This window comes from Zonotrichia leucophrys, chromosome 1 (assembly GCF_028769735.1).
Source record: "Zonotrichia leucophrys gambelii isolate GWCS_2022_RI chromosome 1, RI_Zleu_2.0, whole genome shotgun sequence".
NCBI classification, from domain to species: domain Eukaryota; kingdom Metazoa; phylum Chordata; class Aves; order Passeriformes; family Passerellidae; genus Zonotrichia; species Zonotrichia leucophrys.
Window position 1 is genome coordinate 116422379 of NC_088169.1, and position 21219 is coordinate 116443597.

At 44.9% G+C, this 21219-nt stretch overlaps 2 protein-coding genes across 15 annotated transcripts in view; both read right to left on the reverse strand.

The window, feature by feature from the left end:
- Positions 1 to 246: 246 nt before the first annotated feature.
- Positions 247 to 7473, reverse strand: CFAP298 (cilia and flagella associated protein 298). Its single transcript, XM_064729209.1, has 7 exons — positions 7101 to 7473; positions 5970 to 6137; positions 4771 to 4838; positions 2753 to 2911; positions 2290 to 2421; positions 963 to 1058; positions 247 to 876 (listed from the first exon to the last, which is right to left on the reverse strand). Exons 1-7 carry the CDS (start codon positions 7237 to 7239, stop codon positions 766 to 768), a joined length of 873 nt encoding a protein of 290 aa, XP_064585279.1. The 5' UTR covers positions 7240 to 7473; the 3' UTR covers positions 247 to 765.
- Positions 7474 to 9081: 1608 nt separating this feature from the next.
- Positions 9082 to 21219, reverse strand: part of SYNJ1 (synaptojanin 1) — a 49687-nt gene continuing 37549 nt past the window's right edge. For 6 of the 14 annotated variants that reach the window (XM_064729269.1, XM_064729277.1, XM_064729339.1 and 3 more), the window contains 6 exons: positions 19368 to 19415; positions 17798 to 17836; positions 17670 to 17710; positions 15437 to 15545; positions 14365 to 14555; positions 9082 to 11256 (listed from right to left, as the gene is read on the reverse strand). In XM_064729269.1, the coding sequence (XP_064585339.1) occupies positions 10411 to 11256; positions 14365 to 14555; positions 15437 to 15545; positions 17670 to 17710; positions 17798 to 17836; positions 19368 to 19415 (1274 nt within the window). In that variant the 3' untranslated portion in view covers positions 9082 to 10410. Of the gene's footprint in view, positions 11257 to 12766; positions 12791 to 14364; positions 14556 to 15436; positions 15546 to 17669; positions 17711 to 17797; positions 17837 to 19367; positions 19416 to 21219 lie in introns of all 14 variants that reach the window. The other 8 variants (XM_064729324.1, XM_064729318.1, XM_064729380.1 and 5 more) reach the window with 7 other exon arrangements.

A 21219-nucleotide genomic window follows, 5' to 3' on the forward strand; every position in this document is an offset into this window, starting at 1 on the left:
CTGTTCTGCATCCAGTCTTCAAGCTGCGAGTTCAGCAAACACTTGGCTTTCAACTTGATCGGTGTCTCTTCAACCAAACTCCTACAGGAAATTATGATGATTTTTTACTTCCATCCTAAAAGATCTGGTCCTATTAAACTTGGGTTTATCCAATCTACCTGCAAATGATGCTTATTTTTGTACACAAATGACTCTCAACCTCGATGTACCAGCAAGAAAAACTAAACCCAAAGAATGAAAAGGAAGCACGAGGATGTCACTGATGTTTATATAAAAACATTTCCTTTAAACAATTATTAAGAAGTTAATTCATTTAAAAATTACAGTTTGGAAAGCGCTATGTTGAAATGTGAACAAGCACATTAAAAAACGTTAAATCTCCCTGGATTAGTCAGGGGAAACTGATTTCCTATAAAATAAATTACCTTCTCCAATAGCAATGCAAGAGTGAGAAGAGAGTATAAAGAGCACTCTGAACACCACCAAACGCTCCAGGGCATATTTACATCTCTTACCTATGAAACAGATTGACACTTCTGTATCAAAATTACAAGTTTCTAATAGAATACCAAACATCAGGAGAATCTGTTCATTTCTTTGCAGAGGAAAGTGCTGCTGCAGTCACAGAGAAATAGGAACATTTATTGAACATCTAAGGCCACAGAAATGACAGTTTCAGCTGCTGTCTGAGGAATCTACCACACACAACTCCTTGCTGCAAACAACAGCATCAACCGAGCAGCTTAGGAAGGGGGGTGCAGAGCTTCATCTTGGACCCCACTTGATGTCTTTGACACCGTGAAATTGCCTTTTCAGAGCATGGTTGTCTGCCCACTCCGCATTTAGGAACGAGTCGTCGTCCTCCTCCTCCAGTTTCTGTGGCAGAGAGGGAGGGAGGCAGTGAGGGCACAGCCTGAGCCCTGTCCTGTCCCAGCAGCCCAGCACCACAGGCACACACCCACCTTCAGCTCCTCCTGCTTCCTGTAGTAGTACAGCATCATCTCCTTCTGCTCCTCATGGCTGAGCACAGGCTCCCGCCCCGGGGCTCCCTGTCCTTTCTGCAAGGGAAGTTGAAAACGCTGCTGATGGCTCTGGTGATACAGAGCAGAAGCTGCTACACAGAGACAGCAAAAACCTCTCTTCAGACAGCTGGATTGCTCAAATTCAATAAGGTCCCTCAGAACAGGAAAATAAATGCTGAGAAACTGTGGCTGCATTCATACAATCACAGAATGGTTTGGGTTGGAAGGGACCTTGAAGATCATTTAATTCCATCCCCCTGTTGTGGGCAGGGACACTTTCCACTAGCCCAGGGTGCTCCAAGCCCCATCCAGCCTGGCCTGGAACACTTCCATGGATCCAGGGGCAGCCACAGCTTCTCTGGGCACCTTGTGCCAGGGCCTCAGCACCCTCGCAGGGAAGTGAGGCTTATTTGTTCATCTGTGTCTGAATCGTGCTGTCAATTCTGTGGACATCAATGGAAGATGCAAACAGGATTAAGTCTATTTTACATATATTTCCACTTTAAAAGATAAAATAAATCTGTTTTAAGGTCACTCTACATATCTCTTTAGCTCCCTACTAATACAGACACAGGACGGCATAGGATTCAGTAAAGCAGGGAAGTAAGGAAGTTACAAACCACTACAAATAAAAGGAAATTTCTTATCCAGGCCACTGTGTCCCTGGAAGAAATGAAGGGCAAAGCAGAAAACTCGTGCTGTCAGCAAGTGCAAGCACAGCATCCTGCATGAAGATGGTGGATGCTCTCAAGAACAAACAGGTCTGAGGCAGTTCATTCTTTGAGCAAGTCCTTCCACTAATTAAACAGAGAGCATTCCTGGGGGGCTACACTTCAGGGGCTATTGAGAGGCCACACCATTTCCCAGGGACCCTGGGAGCAAAGAGAAAGCAAATCTGGTCTAAATAAATCACCTAAACCACATAAATCACCTGCCTTACCTCTCAAGGATGCACTGCAGAACCCACTGCAGGTGGCAAGATTTGCCATAAAACTTCCCAGTTTGTATTCCCTCTATTCTTAAAATACCTCCTTGTTGTACTTCACAAAAACACCACGGAGCAAAGAAACAGCAACTACAGTATGTAACTGACAGGCTCAAGAGCTACTGAAGAAAAACTCAGAGTATAATCCATTCATACCTTAAAGCAGATGCACAAGCCGGAACTAATCTAATCCATTTTATACTCCTATGCACAGTTCTCTTCCACAGAGAACAGAGAGCCAAGGGTGAGGAACTTGTAGAGCAACCTCCCAGCAATACTCACTTTCTGGATCTTCACAATGATGGTTGTTTTCTCATTTTTGCCCACATAGTCAGAGAGCAACTTTGTTTCTTCTAACTGCTTTCCTGCCCACCACAACTGTGCTTCTGATTCTTTTATAACTTCAGTTCCAGCCTGTGACAAAAGAAACAAAGTGAAGAGTTGGAGAATATTGTTTCTTGGGTTTGGTTTTCTTTTTTTTTAAACCAGATTTTTTTTCGGGGGAAAAATAAATATCTTTCTGGAATTCCTAACATGAAGTGTAATCTTACACTCCTACATGTTTCTCCTCATAATCATCTGTGGCATTTTTATTTATATTCCATTCAATTCTGATCTAATATAAACACTCTGGGACACAAATTCTCCATGGTGGAGGTGAAAACAACTTTCACTGATGAGATGCAGAACAGCACAGACATGTTTAACCCAGGACTACACACAATGGGAATACATTACTGCGTACATGAGTTCCTGACAAGTCTTCTTTATCCTCAAACTCCATCCTGATGGGATCATGGGGAGGCAATCCCATGGGATACACGATCAGGACAGCCCCTCGGAGCTGCTCCAAGGCATCCTTCACCGTCTCCATGTCCACACACACACCAGCCTGAACTTGTTTCTGAAACACACACAGGGATCAGGGGCAACACAGGCAAACCTGCAGGAAACACACACAGGCATCAGCGGCAACACAACCTGTCTGAAACAAACACAGGCATCAGGGGCAAACCTGTCTGAAACACACACAGGGATCAGGGGCAACACAGGCAAACCTGCAGGAAACACACACAGGCATCAGGGGCAACACAGGCAAACCTGTCTGAAACAAACACAGGCATCAGGGGCAAACCTGTCTGAAACACACACAGGCATCAGGGGCAACACAGGCAAACCTGCAGGAAACACACACAGGCATCAGGGGCAACACAGGCAAACCTGTCTGAAACACACACAGGCATCAGGGGCAACACAGGCAAACCTGCAGGAAACACACACAGGCATCAGGGGCAACACAGGCAAACCTGCAGAGAGAGTGGCCAGTTCAAAAGTTAAATGATGGGACATCTGAGCAAAGATAACAGGCTGCACAAAAAATTTAGGAGTGCAAATCTCCTCACTGGAATACCGACTTGGGAGTACATCTCTCAGCTTTGGCCCCTCTGTTTAGCCTGCTCATGTGGGGTGGGGGAGGAAACAAAAAGGAGAGATCTTCACTGAACTGTGAGGAGACAACTGCCCCTGGAACACAGGACTCAAAGCAGGACACGTGTGACCACAATACCAGACAGGGTGCTGGGGCTCCAGGCATTTGTGACTCAAGTGATTCAAGTCAGCAAAAGTCAGGTCAGGAATGGAGAAAGGGCTTAAAACTTGATAAAAAAAATAAAACACATGTGAGCAGAGGTGCAAAGCCTGGCAAACTGCACAGCCCATGCAGAGAACTGTAAGAACAAGTACTTGAGATCATTCCAAGCCCTACTGCAAGGACAAAGGAGAAACATGACACATCTGGAAGAACAGAAATAAAGGTCTTCCCTGCGGATTTAACAGTTTCTCAAGTACTGAGGTAAGGGAATGTTGCCTCCTTGTGGATGTTCTTGATCTGGCTAACTGGCCAGTACAACCCCAAATACACAAGCATGTTTGTTCTTTTTTGTCTTTATAAAGTGCCAAACCAAACAAGCCACTTTGCAAACTATCCTTAACTTCACTCAGAAATGTTACTAAATTTTTGTTTCAAAGCCATACGAAGGCTGAAACACCACAGAGAGCACCTAGAGGCTTGGCACTGTGAATCTGAATGCCTGAGAGCACCATCCCATCAGGGCAACCCTTGTGCTTGTCTTTGCACACACCCACTCAGCAGGACTGAGCTGAGTGCAAGTGCAAGTCAAACCAAGGCCTGACCCCTGCCATCCCTGGAATCCCAGGCTGGACTGAGCTCTGAGCACCCTGCTCCAGTGGAAGGTGTCCCTGCCCATGGCACTGGGGTGGCACTGGATGAGCTTTAAGGTCCCTTCCAAACCAAACCATCTGGGATTCTGTGATAACCTAAGAGATTACAACACATTTTTCAATTAATTACACATAAAATTCAAAAGACTTCATTAACTCCAAGAACAGCACAGCATGCAGTTAATTTTTCACCAGAAAGCATGACAAGCATTCACCCAAAGAACATAGCAGTAGCAAATTGCAAGGATAAAACTGAATGTGATTTAATGGTTCCACATGGGCTGGGCTGCCAGCATTCCCCTGGAGTTTGGATCTGATTCCTTAACCTGTTGAACCACTTGCCAAAAGCCTTGAAGAAAAACATTAACCAAAATGTCAGGTTTTATTAGACTGTTCACATCACTTCATGGCATTTCTCAACAACTGTCAGCCCTTGCACTGAAAAAAGTCTGATTTTACTTAAGATGCCCAACTCCACAGCACTTACTAGGAAAGCCCCACACATGACATGAGGAAACTCACCTTAGAGATTAATGCCTTGGCTTCTTCTATTGTCTTCTTTATAACTTGCTGCATTTTTTCATTTGGAGCTAAAAGTAAGAGAGATATCTCACAGTCTATGCTTACTGTAAAGAAACCAAGCACACATCCTGTGCAGACTCCACTGTGAGCAGATGAAACAGTATTGTATCATAAAGCAGAGTTACATAGTTCATTCCTGTATTTCCTACTAACTTAAGAAATAAGCAGTATTTTTCATGGGACAAACAAATGGACTTTTCCCAAAGAATGTGACTGGTACTTGCCCCTGGATCCCTGGAAGTGTTCCAGGCCAGGCTGGATGGGGCTTGGAGCAGTGTGGGCAGTGGAAGGTGTCCTTGCCCATGGCAGGGGAGGGCAAGTGGATGAGCTCTAGGGTCCTTTCCAACCTAAACCATTCTGTGATTCCATGGTTCTGTGATCTGGAACTTCCCTTGGGACAAAGGTCCTCAGTAGAAAGCAACAACCATAATCCCATAATACCCTCCACAACAATCCAAGGCTCCTTCCCTGCTGGACTACTGTGGGCTGTACAGGCAGACATGCTTTAACTGGGCAAAACAGCTCGCAGCTTTCTTTTCTAATTAAAATCTCAATCTAACAAAGAAGACAGTTTCACAAATACACTGTACATTCCATATCACAGTTATCTATTTCAATTACTACAAAAAGCCTGTCCTCAAAAACAAAATCCAGCTAAAGCATACTCATTCCCAGCTTATGTCCCACTTGGGTGCATCATCTGATGGCACCTGGTTTGGCTTACATATACACCCTGTTCAATTTTCTAACTTGGTCAATATCACAAGGCTGAACTCCCACTTAGAAAAACATGCTTGGTCAATCTGGATCCCAGTTAAGGAGAAAAAAGGAGAAATATTAGAAAAACAACTTGTCACTGTATCTTGGAGTCCCCGGTTTTCACATTTACAAATGGGGAGAGTAAGCTGAACTGCAACAGTCAAATTGGCTCCTGGTGATTGTTTATGTGCTGAACAGAGACACTGCTCTTAAAGCTTGTTAATCAGCATCACCCAAGATTCTGAGCCAAGGCAGAATTCCTGTGTGTGGAACTTAAAGTTCAGCTACCCCATTCCAGAATCAGGGATTTGTTGCTCCCTGTTATATCATGGACTGACTGTGCCTGAAGGGAAAGAAACAAACACTGACATTTGACTTACCAAATCCATTTCTTCGCCCCATTTCATCCTTCCTGAAGACGCTCCCACCACTTGGGACACACTTCTCTGCCCACTCGTCCTTTAACTTCAGCTCTTCAATCTGCTCATCTGTCAGTCCTTGCATGTTGTAAGGTAAGGAAATGCCATGCTCTGCCAGCTCCTCCATCTCTTTAGAGAATTTAGAGAACAAGATTAAAAGCCTCTGTTACTATAGTCCATTTACAAAAGCCTTTCACGTGATGTACATGCAAGGAAAACTTGCCCCTAGCTTTTAGCTTCCAAACAGGTAGAGTCAGGGAATAAAGAAAAAGGGATATAAACACACATATATAGATAGGGATAGTGTAATTAGGTTGAAATTTATACATTTTACATAACCATAAAACAATGTAACAAATGACACGTGCAGGGATACAAACCCTCAAGGTACTTCGTGGCTATAAACCTTTCCTTTTTGGTATTTCCCTAGTCAGATTTTTTTTTTAAATTTCAGAGTAGCATCAGTATGGCCTCAGACAGCCCACAAACACCACGGCTGTTGCACAGCAGCTGTGGGTGGGCTGCAGCCCCAGGTCGGGCTTATCTGACACCAGTCTCTGCTCTCACAGCCCCACAGTGGAAATGTTTTTTAAAGCTGCCTCGGAAGCTGCTGGGCAGGAGGGAGCACTTCACAGTGCCCTGAAGGAGGACTCTGGACAAGGAACCGTAGCCAAGGGCCTGGCGTGCCAGGACAAGGGGGAACATGCTCAAACGGCCACAGGGCAGGGTCAGATGGGATACTGAAGAACATGCTTCCCCCTGCGAGAGTGGGCAGGCCCTGGCACAGGTGTCCAGAGCAGCTGTGGCTGTTCCCAGAAGCCTGACAGTGCCCAAGGCCAGGCTGGACGGGGCTTGGAGCACCTGGGACAGCGGAAGGAGTCCCTGCCATGGCAGGGGTGGCACTGCGAGAGCTTTGAGGTCCAAACGAAACGAAACGATTTCGGGATTCCCTGATTTAAGCAGCCGCTGTCGGCACACGCAGCGGGAGAGGTTTCAGCGCTTTGCAGGGCCCTCACTGGACACCGAAGGCGGGAATTCGCACCGAGCCCGCCAGGAGCGGAGCCGCTCCCGCCCGCCGCGGCCCCGCGGTACCTGCGCACAGGCGCTGCACCTTCAGCCGCCCGTTGTGGATGCGGGCGACCAGCGGAGCCAGCTCGGCCAGGCGGGCGCTGCCCGGCGCCTCCAGCAGGAACTCGCTCTCGCCCCCGCGCTTGACGTGCAGCCGCACCATGGCCGGCCCGGGCGCCTCCTCAGCAACGGAGCCGAGTCCCTGGATACCGGCGGCAGGGAGGCACCCCGGGCACCGGCCGCGCCCGCCGCTTCGGGGGGCCCTGAGGGCGCGGGGGGGCAGCTGCCGCCCCCGCCAGTAGCACCGGGATCCTTCGGGATCCGCCGGGACCCTTCGGGAGGCTCCGGTTCCGCAGCAACGGCGCCTCCGCCGGTGCCGCCGCTGCTTCCCCTTCCGGCCTCCCCGTGAGGGCACGGGAGCGCTTAAAGGGCCCGCGCGCCCTGCCCCGTGTGGGGAACGACCGAATGTCCCGCTAACTGCAGGTAAGGAGTTTAATCACCTCCTAAATTAATTGTTTTAATTAATCAACAGCTATATTTATATCAATTTTAAGTAGGGGTACTGCCAGCCACCCCGTGAGGGTACGGGTGCCCTTAAAGGGCCCGCGCGCCCTGCCGCGTGTGGGGAGCGACAGAACGCCTTACTAATTGCAAGTAAGGAGTTTAATTAACTCTTAAATTAATTGTTCTAATTAATTATCAGCTCTATTTATATAATTTATAAGTAGTAGCTACATTTATATAAATTATAAGTAGTGGTACTGCCGGCCTCCCCGTGAGGGCACGGGAGCCCTTAAAGGGCCCGCGTACCCCGCCCCGTGAGGGGAAGGGCAGAACGTCTTACTAATTGCAAGTAAGGAGTTTAATTACCTCTTCAATTGATTGTCCTTATTAATAATCAGCTATATTTATATAAATTTGAAGTAGCAGCTATATTTATATAAATTATAAGTAGGGGTACTTCCAACCACCCCGTGAGGGCACGGGAGCCCTCAAAGGGCCCGCGCGCCCTGCCCCGTGAGGGGAAGGGCAAAACGTCTTACTAATTGCAAGTTAGGAGTTTAATTACCTCTTAAATTAATTGTTCTAATTAATCATCAGCTATATTTATATCAATTATAAGCTGTGGACTACTCTTAAATTACACTCAGGTGGTATTTAGCAAAGTTGTTAAAAGCTACTTCTGTGAGGACAGCCTGGGAAAAGGCCTGAAACATTCAGTTTTGATAAACTAACTCTGATATTTCCAATGAACAAAGCCCAGGAGAGAAAGAGGGACTGGGGAGGTTGGACATCTAGAATGCAGAATTTATGGATCACAAGGACACTATGCAGAAAAAAAACAGAGAAAAACTCCGTATATGCACTGGAAATTCCCTACTAAAGGGAAAGATACAAAAAGACTAAAAATATGCACTAATTAGCATAAGAAGTGAGAAATCAATTACCAATAAATGACAAAATACTAATTAATTAAAGATAATGATGTAATTAAGAACCCAAGAACACTAATGTCTTGGTTTACTGAAAATGTTTAAATAAGTGAAAAAGTTCGGTATCAGTGCCCATGTGAAGGCCAAAATTCTGTCAGGCATACAGCCCCCGGCCAAGAATAAAGGAATGCCTAACCTGCTGACACTAAAAAGATGGCTGTAGAGGGTTTAATTTATCCTGCTGATTCAGGAGAATTTGGTAGCACGGGGGCACAGAGAGAGAATGACCACCCAGACCATAAGGATGGGAACATTTCAGGCATACCTGGGTGTCCCGGGGGATACAGCCATGGAAACAGAGTCCAGGGACACGTGGGCAGTGGGTCTCACCTCCATCCTCCGTGTTTGCAGAGCGTCTGCTGCTGCTCATTGCTCCCATCAACACAGGCAGGGCCTCACTGCAGCTCACATATATATATATATATATATAAGATATATACAGACCCTAAAATTTTGGTGCATGCCCTGTGGCCCCCGCAGTCCTGTGAGGCGCAGAGGAGCCGCACGCCGGGTACAGTTCAGACAGATAGTTTTTAATCACTGCCATTAAATATTCGACAACATATTTTATCACGTGACTCCCACTAGCAAAAGTTCCCCCCTGAATTTGGCTTGCTAACGTAAGGATATACCAAAACATCAACCACACTGCTGGATGTCTGCAGCGACAGCGTGAAACAAGGAACTCACACACCGAAGCACACGTAAGTACCACTGCTGTTCCAAGTGTACAACTGGAATGACCTGAACAGAAAAAGCGCAATAGAAACTCACTATCACTCCTCTAGGCGGCTGCAGCTCGTGGCTAGCCAGGGCTGTCCGAAGGAATCGTGGATTATGTCATGGATTATTTCATGGATCATGTTGTGAGAGCGTTTGAGGCTTTCCAAAGCGTGCTGCCCTGGGATATTGCACTACTCTAAATACAATCCAAGTGTGCTGTTCACCCCCTGGCTGGCACACTACATGGCCTGCAACTGGTAAATACTGCTTTGTATCTCAAAAGCCGAGGGGGGTTTTCCAGAGGTTGAGGAAAAGCTTGCTGTATCAGCTGTTTCCAGTTTGCGGAAAAAAAAAAAAGTATAGTTAAACCAGTAATGAATAAATGGATGATATGAAACAATTATTCTGAATTAGTGCTAGTGAGTGTAGGTCACAATAGGATCTAACAACTGAAATGTACTGACACAGGAGATTAATTGAATATATTAATATGCAAAGTTTTGTTTCTATTTCGAAAGTAAACTATTTTCGTTGTGCCTCAAATTCAAATATAAGCCTTACAAATACCCATAGCCTCTGTTATAAATTAAACAGCTTCTAAACAATACTTGTCAACATTCAAATCTCCATAAACTTTGGCAGCTCTTTGGTAAATACTTATAAATATCAACTAACAAAATGGTCAAAAGGGAGGGGAGAGGCTGCCAGCAGGGAGCCTCTTCTTGTGGAATTCCACAGAGGAGAACAGAAACGAAAGAGCTCCCTAAGCAAAATCTGTGTCCAGGATTGACAGGTTTTAGTGAGACAGTAGCTCACCCTTCTTCTCTTTGTCTATTCAAATACTATTACACCGAGATTTCCATAAACTTCTGACCATTTTTTGTGCTCTACCATATATACACATTCAAAGTTTATACACAAGCTGAAGTGGCTGTTTACGAGCAGAGTTAAGTTTCAGTGCATTTAACAATTAATTATTGCACACAGAATAATCTCAAATGCCCAATTATTCTACTGGATAAAACGTAGGAACAAATACAACCTTCTGCGTCTCTGGCCACCTATCTGTCTGTAAAACCATGAAACAAATACAACCTTCTGCATCTCCAGCCACCTATCTATCTCTCTGTGAAGCCATGGCTTGGTGACACCCTGGGTGCCAGGGAGGGCTCTGCAGGGCACCTGTGGCTGCCTGCTCTGGATGGCACAGGGGGGGCAGGTGGCTTTCTGGCTGGCAGCGTGCAGAAGCAGTCAGCAGCACTTTGACCCCAGCCACCATCCAAGGCAAAGTCCGAACCGAGGAAGGGTTTGTGCTCAGCTCCCAGCAGGGCCGGGCACCCGGCCGGTTTCCCGGGGCCGAGCTGTGTAAAATCCGGGACGCTGGCGGATGGCTTCAGCTTGGTGGGGAAGTTCTCGTCCTCGTCAAACGTCACCCAGCCCCTGGGCTGCACGTTCTCCACCTTGAGAGATTTACTGCGCAGGCAAAAGGCGCTTGCGGCTGCACCCACAGGAAACAGAGGCTTGCTTGTGCCACAGCCGGGCGGGGGCAGAACAGGGAATGGGTGGGGAGCAGCAGCTCCTGCCAGTGCCTGTGAGGGGATCCTGGACTCCCGTGTCTCCGTCCTAAATGGGTTCCCAGCACTAGGAGTTCTTTCTGTGAATGGATTCGAGCAGTTCAGCCCAGTAATAAATGGGTTTGGAGAGCTGCGCTGATGTTCCTGGGATGAGTGGAAGGTTGGAATAGGAGGTGTTGCTGACATGCAATTTACAGGATTCGAATTCTCCGCATTTCTTTGCCTTACTGAAGGCAACTGTATCAACTCCTTCTGGTTTGAGGTTGGAGCGGGTGATGTTCGGACAGAACTCTGCATCTTGGACACGAGCAGCTGGAATGACAGGTCTTCAAAAGGGTCACTGCTGAGCTGGGGTTCAGGGTTAGTGCCGTGTGTCCCGTTGGGATTCTGCTGCAAAGGAAGCAACACGCTCAGGAATCATGCAGCTGGCTCCAGGGTATTCCCACTGCCCCCTTCTCACTCCCCAGCTCCAACTTCAACCCAGTTTTGTTTTAACTAGAGCTGTAACAGCAGCCTGAACCCCCTCTGTCTAAAGAACAGCCTGTAAGTGTTAAACACCATTCCCCCCTCCTCGGTGGGGAATGCAGCTGGAACCTACTCCCTGCAGGCCCCAGTCCCAGCAACAAACACTAAGGGAACTTGGCACGGGAAAATGTTCGGGAAATGGATGCTAAGCGAGGGACACTGGATTCTAAGCAAGGAACAGCCCAGCACAGCTATGGAATGAAGAGCTCAGGTTACATTGTTTGGAGTTTACCATACTGATGTTACAAGCAGCATTAAAGCACCACAATGAAAGGCAACATTAGTGTTATTAGTGTGTGCAGTCAGACATTGCTATGTAGGGCAGGCATCCGTAAGCATCTCTTTCTTCTTGGCGTGAAGAGGGACAATCGCTAATTAAAACAACAAGTTATCCTTGGAGAAGAGAGTTTTCCCCACAGAATTTCTCAGCTTTTAAAACCAAAATATTCCTCGTTTTACACACTGCTTCAAACAACAATGCAAGGTATTTTTTACCTCGTACAAGCTGTCCAAAAAGGTGGAGTATCTACTTTGCTCAGTATGCGCACTGACAGAACAGAGTTTGGAGCTTCCCCTTATCAAATGACTTAAGCTTAAGTAAAAACGGTTTCTAAGAGTTCAAATGTCACAAAAAGATTTTATGACAAATTAGCAGACAAATTTAATATACCAAAACAACTGAATTGACTGTCTATAGTTGAAGTTTTTAGCAGAATAATATTAAAACAAAGGCACTGAGTAACTCAGGAAAAAATGCGAAAAATTGAACTGTAGAAGGAATAGAAATCTCATGCAGCCTGGCACCAGCTGGTTAAGTCCTGTGGCCATTTGAAAGTACAAGATCGCAAAGAAACCATGAATCCAAATTGCTCCTCATTCTAAGTAAAAACTTGCTTGGAGTAATTCTGGAGCCAAGTGTTTTTAAAATGGTAACAGTTTGTTTTACTCTGGGTCACAGCAAGGTCTCTGTTCCCTGAGAAATGTGATATATGGGGTTTATTCTGAAATAGCATGTGGCAGTGCAGAAGAATCAGGATTTATGTGCATCAACGAGAACATTTATTGCCAACACTGATCTGTTTTTCCCTGAACAGCCCGAGATCAGGAGGCTCAGCAGTGCCTAAGCAACACTTAGGCAAAGGCCCAATTGTTTCACAAAAAGATGATGACCCACAATAGTCTTTCCGGCCTTAATAACAGCAGTGTCATTTTCAATGCACCATGAAAGGAAAAAGCACACTGTGGTATGACAGTCACCCATGGATGCAGACAGGTGTGTTTAACGGGATGGGGCTGCAGATGTATGAAACACCATTCATACATCTCTGCTGCTAAATGGATGGAGCCACAACAAGAGTGGGAAATAGTCAGATACCTGTTACCCTGACGGTTGCTCCTGCTTGTGAAAGAGAAACACATATCAGAGCAAGGAAATTAGCAAGAAAATCCAAGTAACAAAGCAACCTCGTGTTAAAAACAATACTTTCAGAAGTTTTCACAAAGCCATTTTTTGAGTTTTGAATACAAACCACAAGTGTTTACTACACACTGCACTAAATTTTCCATTTCTGTTGTCTTCTACTGTAAGCTCAACCATTAGGAGTCTTAAAAAACCAACTCAAGTCCATTCTAATGATATTTCCATACAGACACCCATTGTGCAGCTGATTGTGCTACTGTTTTGAGACAAATTACAGGAATCTGAGCATGGATGGTCTAATTCTAGTCACCTATTACCATGAAAACCCCACAGCTCTCATTCTGAGAACTGTGTCAGTATCATCCCTGAACCATAGAAATAGTTTTGCAAGCTGATAAAACCCATAATGCCTCTCCTTCTGTGGAAATCCACAATCTCCCTTCTTTGCAATAAAGACCTACTTCCAGTAACTAATTCTCTTTTTCAGTGTGGAGATTGTATAAACTCCTGAATATTCACACTGTACCAGTCATTATTTTTATAAGAATAGATTTCATTTCTCCAAAATCATAATCAAGATTTGCATAGAAGGATGGCATGGAATTCACTATTTCTCAAAAGACCTTGCACTTCTTTAAAGACATTTCCTCAGAAACCTTGCACTTTTTGGTCTAAGTTTCCAAAATGAAAGGCAGTTCACAGGCAAAGAAAGAGGTTGAGGAGAAACAAAGGAAAAGCATTTAAAGATTTTTCCAGTTTGAGTTCAAAAATCAGCTCACTGAGCACTGAATTTGGCTGCTTCACTGTGGTACAACATAGGCATTAACTACTGTAGCAAAAAAGGGCTTCAGGTATAGGCAAAAGAAGCAACCTGAGCAGCACTGAAAATCTGCTTCTGCATTTTTAAGCAGCAATAGGAAACTATGGCTTTTCCTAGAAAAAGTTGGTGTTTTTTATCCTAACAGTCTAAATAATCCCAGAGAAAACAGAACGTTAATGTTACTGTATGAAATTTCCACATTATGTGGATAGGTATTTTAACTGACACTGGGGAATGGGAAGAATGCTATTTCTCTCAAGTATTTATTAATATATTGATTAGACTTATTTACTTACTTATCAATGTCATCTCCCTTCAATGAGTGATCACCAACATCAAGCACCAAACCATGCAGTAACAATTTAAACCTGTGCTGCCTTACTGTGCAGCTTGTCATGCACATAGCCATTATCAAATCATCTTGCCTTGATCGAGAGCTTTTCCATACAAAGTTGCCAAATGACAACATCATTTTAAGACCGAGCTGCCCATAAACTGTAAGGCTATCACAAGTAATCCGAAATTCCATGTTTAGTATTTAAGATGTTAGTTATTCAAGGACAATACACAAGCCTTTATTACTCTCCTTGAGCCCCAGGACCATTGAATCCGATCTCTGGACCCTTGTTTTTGTTTCTGTGCTCGCTCTGAGGGTTCCTCAGAAGCCTGCAGCACCAGCACGAGCTGCGCTCACTCACGCAGCGACAGGAGGTCCCTGCAGGGCTTTACTCACGTGCTGCTGGGAGGGAGCAGGTTCCGAAGGCAAACTGTGAGAGGAGCGGCTGCGCGGCGGCGGCTGCGGGGGCTCCAGGCTCTGCGGGGCTGCCACGGGCACCAGGGGCTCCTGCATCCTCAGCACAGCGGGGCTGGGCTGGGCAGGGCCCGCAGCCTGCGGCTTCAGGGGCTCAGGGAGCAGCGGCGAGCCTGCACGGACATGGCAGCGATTGTCATGGTCAGGAACAGTAACCAGTATTGGGGATGGCAGGATGGGGAAGCACCAGAGGGAACTGCAGAGAAGGGGCTGTGAGAACAGCAGCTGTTCATGGCAGAGGGACTGGAATCCTCAAAAACTCAGCACATCTCCAGTAAAAATTGCTACTCAAGTTTAAGTGACAGAGGGCAGGGTTAGATGGGATATCAGGAAGGAATTCCTTTCTGTGAGAGCAGGCAGGCCCTGGCACAGGGTGCCCAGAGCAGCTGTGGCCGCCCCTGGATCCCTGGAATGGCCAAGGCCGGGGCAGATGAAGCTTGGTGGAAGGTGGCCCTGCCCATAGGCAGGGGCTTGGAATTCATCTCCAAGGTCCCTTCCAACACAAACCATGCCGTGGTTTTACACAAAACACAAACCATGTCACCCCAAAACGAGCTTCAGCTATACTGAACAGTATTTTGGAAGTCACTATTATAAAATGTGTGTTTTTATACATAAAAAGATAAAGGGTTTTTTAAACTGTAAGTTTAGGAAGTTGTTTTGAGAGTCAGACATGAATGCTATTCCACATCTTATGATTACAGAACTAACAATGCATAGAGCATCTGGTGATCAGTGGCCAGACTGTGACAGACCAGGGTGCTCAGACCAAACCCTGCAATCTTTGCAGTTTCTCTGATACCACAGAATCTATGGGTGATCTTGAGATTAGCATCCAAAAATGCAATACTTGTGGGTGCCTAACACAAAGTGCCAAATGCTATTACATCCGAGCATCTTATTCCTAGTGAAAAATGGAGACATCTGTTGAGAACAAAGCATTCAGAGCAGACTGTAGCACTTGGCTGAAGAGGGACATTTGTGTTTAACTCACCCCGTGGTGGTTCCGCTGCCTTGGGCTGCGCCTCCGGTGCCGGTCGTGCCCCCGAGGGACGGACATGGCTTTGTGGGGCACTGATAACTCCAGCTCGGGGAGGAACGGTCTGACAGCAAAGGTGGCAAAAGAAAGGATTTTAGTGCAGCTTTGGAGCTGCAGTCACCTACTGCTAAATGATTCAGAATAATCCTGATCATTTCACAGAATAACCAGGATTCTGTGAACAACAAATTCTTTTACAACAGCTGCTCAACTGATTTTTTTAATGCACATGCAAGAACAAAGAATATGTTTTCAAAACATTATGATGGTTCAATTCAAAGCAAAGGATTTTTACAATGCTTTTCAACTTTATATAAATGCTTACCTGTGCAACAATGCTAGAAACAGTTATTAGTTTGCTAGTCTTAATAAGATAATTTACCTAAGTGCACGAGTTGTAAGCAACAAAACCAACAAGAGCAACTACTTTATTTGGAGGTCTGTTTCTCATCAAACAGTATTAATGAAACACATCCTGTGTCATCTGAAGGCTTAAGTCTCCCTGAGGTTGATGGAATAGAAGTTATTGTGCTGGGAATGTAAATTTCAAAGTCTTCATCAGTATTTGAAGACACATGGGAAGCTATTCCAGATTAGAATTATAACAGTAAATTACAAACAACACAGTGAAAGCTGAATAAAAGGCCCTGGGATAAAAATGCCAGAGATCAAGGGAAAAGGATGGAGAGACAGGAAGGACTGAGAGACAAGTTTGTAAGACTTGTTTCCTGTAAAATGTTGTGTACCAGAGGACATGCTAGAAATGGTTTTCAGAGCAAATTTCATTGCACAACTCTACACAAAAACTCATTAGAAACAAGCAAATACTATAAAAAAAATAGTCTAATTCTTGATCTTAGTTTTACTAGCTATGTCCCTGGTTTTGTATCATGTGATTGCTTATGCTTGGCTGGGTCCATTGACCAACGTCCTGAACTCTTGCAGCCACCTGACCTCAAATTCCTGTCTGAATTCCTGAATCTCCTATCTGATCTGAGATTGCCATGATGCATTTTGTTATTTCTTTCAATATTCTGACAGTAGGCAGGAGGATGATGGGATTATACACCAAAATGTATTTTTAAAAAATAAAAATATACCAAAAAGGAACAGAAGAGAAACTAAGTGTAAAGCAGCTCTCAGGATCCCTTAGTGGGAAGCAGCACCCACTGTAGCTACTGTCCCTGGTCCTGAAATCGCTGAGATGAAATCCAACAATCACCTGAGACGAAGGCAACCACACAGTGAAAAACGAATACATTCCTGCCTATATATACCACTTTTTCTTTGCCCAAATTTTAGAAGAGGCCATTTTACATTTCCAGAAGAATAAAAAATAAAAAAAAGGAGCCAAGATCATGAATGGTTCACTGTGAGAATCAATCCCTGAGAAAAATGAATCTGTACAATTTGCTTCAAGGGAAACAGCAGTTTTCATTAGTTCCAATATTGGAATATGCTGCAAAGTCACAGAACTATCAACAGACAGTCCCATTACTCAGTAACTCCTTAAGAACACCTGTAGCTATTCAAACACTTTCCTCTTCCCTCCCATAAGGCTCCTACTTGCTTCTGTTGAGAATAAACTAGGCAGACAGATTTCATCTCTTGGTTTCCTGATTGGGGTGAAGCATCTGAATGCCCATAAATCCTTTCCTTCCCTCCTTCAGTTCAGTTCCACAAACAAAGGAATGAAACACAGTACTAATATCTGCTGAAAGAGTTGAAGGTTTCATTTTTACATGAAGACTCTTACGAAAATTAGTCTTTAAAACAAGGTACATCAGAAGATCTCAGCTGCACATGTAATCCATTAATGGCCCGTCAGCAATTAACTGCTAGCACGATTTATGTTTCAGTGCAGAAGATAATGCATTTTATCACACCAAATCAGTAAGGACATAGAATAAAAACAGTAACCTTGCAGTTATTTGAAAGGAGATGTCAAATGTGTAATTGGGAGCCTATTGTGTGATTGCAGAGTGCAAAACAATCCAGTCCCATCCAGTCTGAACACACATGGTGGCTTCCCCTCACCCCACAGTATTTTCAGTCAACAGACAAAAATTGTTGAGATCATTAACTCTGTAGATTTCTTACATGTGCTGTGGACTACCAGAAACGTGGATGTAACAAAGAGCAGACACTGAGCAGGACAATGATCTCCAAACATTAAAACCACACCTACCGGTCTGGCTGTACCCGCCGAGGGTGGAGGCTGAGTCCGAGCTGGAACAGAGAGCAGAGATCACTGGCTGAGCATTCATTTAAAATCAACGTCTGTCTGTATAATAGTACAAAGCACGTGTCTATTACCTAAGGTATCTTTTCTTTGTGTTCCAGGGCTTTTTTGTGCTTTGCAGCATGGAAAACAAACAGATTGTCTGCGTTAGATAAGCCACAAATGGGTATTAGAGGGCGACGTTACATTACTGCTACTGGGAACAGAAGCAAGGAGATAGTGACTTTTTCAAAATCTATAACATATCCACCCACTGTCAGTAACACACTACCATCCCATGGCACACACGAAGTCATTTGACCCTTTTTATTACAGATTGTTTAAATCACATCCTATTTGTTGCAAGCTAAAGACACCACTTGTACAGGTCCCCTGTGTTCTCAATGGTGTTGGATGGAAGCTGTTTTGTTTCCTGGTATATTATGTAGATGTTCTACCAGCAGGGGTTAAACCAAAGAGAGCTGATGGACAGTTCCTGACCCCACTCTGTTTATGGGATAAACGTGTCAGAGCCCCAGCTTCACCATGGCCATGCTGAGGGCAACCTTCGGATGCAATATGCCAACCGGGCAGGGCAAGAGATTACAAAAATACCTTTAGTTCAGACAAGTCCACAATTTCTAACAGGCAGGGAGGTTTGGGACTCTGGCTTGAGTTTCTGCTGCTTATTCCCCAGGAAGGCAAAGTCACCATGCCAGTGGCAGTCAGTGGAAGGAACTCTGTGGTGCACCACTCGATCAAATCAGCCTCCAGCTATCAGCCTGCCCTGGAACCAGTCAGAATGGGTTTCTGGGGCTGTTCTCAGGGAAGCAGCTCCCACCCTGAGCAACCTGGTGCCAATTGACCCTCCTTGGAGCACGAAGCTGGAGTGGATAATCACTGAAGGGGCCTTCCCACCACAAATATTCTACACATAGAGTGGTTTTGCCAATTTAGAAAAATGAACCAGCAATGCAGCCAAAATTAATGCAGCATCCTGGAGGAAACCCTGCCGGTGACTCTATCAGGACTTGCATTGCTATTTGCTGTGAAGGACACGTTCCTGAGAGACAAGGAAGAAACCCCAGCCCATGACTCTGCAGGCATGGCTAAAGCAGGACCCATCCACAATAATCCCATGTACTCCAAGCAGAAAGGTGCAAGAGAAATGCTGCTCAGAACTGTGTGTTACACACAGCTGGCTATCAGAATCAAAACATCTACACTGTGCTCTTTAAAAAGAGGCAAAACATAAAATTATAGACCAAATTTTTGAAATGGAAGCCTCTCTCCCCAGATTATACAAACACACATAGTACTTTATGAAAAGTCAGGCTCCCTGGATTCCTGATTTAGTTACAGGTGCAATGGTCACTCTGATGACCAGCAGCTACAGCTTCCTCTCAGCGTCAGCCTTAAAGGCATTCTTGATCAGAGCTCTCTAAGTTTTCACTGAGCTTTTCATAAATGCCTTCTGTAACAATCCCCACCACCACTGAAAAGCAGGAAGCAGCCTGGCTGGGTGAAAGCTATGCTAACTAAAAGAACAAAGATCTTACACAATAAATGCGTTAATGAAACAACCTTTAGTGTCACAAGAGCAATAATATTATTCAGATGTTAAATCAGAAATCCATTTCTAGAACACAAAAATTGTTGTGTTACCTTCTACTTCTCTCCTAGCTACCCCAGGACTGGGAGGAGCTCCAAGACCTTTTCAGAGAAAGAAGAGAAGCTGTACATAGCATAAGAAAAGCAGTAGATTGAGAAAGAAAAAGCAGAAAGAACACTGCCACAAGTGTTTACACAATTTATCTCTGGTCTGGATAGATTGCAGTCACCTGTAGGAAATAACTCTTTGTAGCAGCATGGGGGACCAGACTGGTGTGAATTACAAACCATCAAGTACAATCATGTTTAGTAATACCTGTTATTTCAATTTTACATTATAGTTGAATTTGATTCCTTTAGAATGTTCACTCTACACAAACCTTTGGCTATCCCGTGTGATCTGTCATGCCAGTCTTAAACAGAGCAGAGCACAGAGCTGCGCTCAGACACTGGGGAGTAAATGAGCACAGCACTGTCACCCTGCAAACCCAAGCCTGATCCCTGCCATTCAGAACACTGAGCAGTCTGTTTGTGCCATGGTACACTGAATAGGAAATGTGATAAAGCAATACCACCCACCTCATATAACGTAGTGTATCCTGAAGAACTGTATTACTGAGCTGCCTCTACACAGCACTGTGCACTTGGGACAGCTGCACCCATTGGTTTAACAGCTCAGATTGAGAGAAAAGGTTTTCAATCATGCATAACCATGCTGAATTACTTTATTTCTGCAATATCATCAAGCATGCACTGGGTTCCTAAAACTATGGCAAAAACAGGGCAGGACATAGTCATGATGGAAATACTGAAGGCATCTCCTAGCTGTGACACAGCTTCCTGCTAAATCCCTCAGCTGTGACACAGCCTGCTGCTGTCTCACCAGTGTGAGATGTGCCCAGGAGCTCCCTGTGATCTGTGAGCTCTGTCAGTCACAGAGCGGGCAGAGTGAAGGCTGCACTTGGGGCTGAAATGGGACTGGCTCCAGAGATGATGGATCTCTGCTTTGGCTGAAGATCTGTTTCAAAGATGCTCAGCCCCAGCATGTGTTATCTGCTCTGGCTGAGAGCCAGGCTCTGCCAATTCTCATCACAATTCTGACCATGAATAACTAACTCTGTGAGAGGAGCAGCATTGGGGCTGCACAGGAGCAGGGCACAGCCTGACAACATCCCTCTGCTCTTGTTCTGTGCAGGACGAGGACCAAAGGCAGCTCCTCCCAGCAGCAGGGGGACACGGGCACACGTTCCTGCATCGCTGCACCAGGCACAGGGAGCAAGATCTCGGGCATGAAGATTGGGCAAGGTAACCAACGTTCACTACAAGGGGCAGAAACAGCACAGAGGGTAAATACCTGACATTTCACTTACTCCTAGTACTCATTTCACTGACTCATAGTTCTCTCCAATAGCGGGAAAGCAAAATTATTGTGCTGTGATAATGCTATCACAAAGGGCAGCATGGGAATATTTCAATCTTAGGGACAATAAAAAATATTTTAAACCAATTATAAAAGCCTTGGCTGCAACAATCAGGAAAACTGTCTAACAGTATTAAAGGAAAAAACTCCACAAATGTTATTTATTAATGTCAATTGACAATTAGCAGCCTTTATAGTTTTTAATGTTCTCTGAAAATTTAATCTGTAATGTATTACAAAAACACTGGGTTAACAGAAGGCAACATTTTAATTTTTAACTACAAACAACTGGAACTTGTAGGATCCTCAGTGAATTTTTTTTGTATTAGCATACAAAAGGTCTCCACTTTGTAAAGCCCTGCAATGAGTGCAGAGCCTTGTTCACCTGAACTGAGTTACTTCTGATATAAAATAGGACCAAAATAAAACACTTAGATGCCCAAAACCTTCTCTCATCTTCAAAGCATACTGAGGCATTAGAAAAAG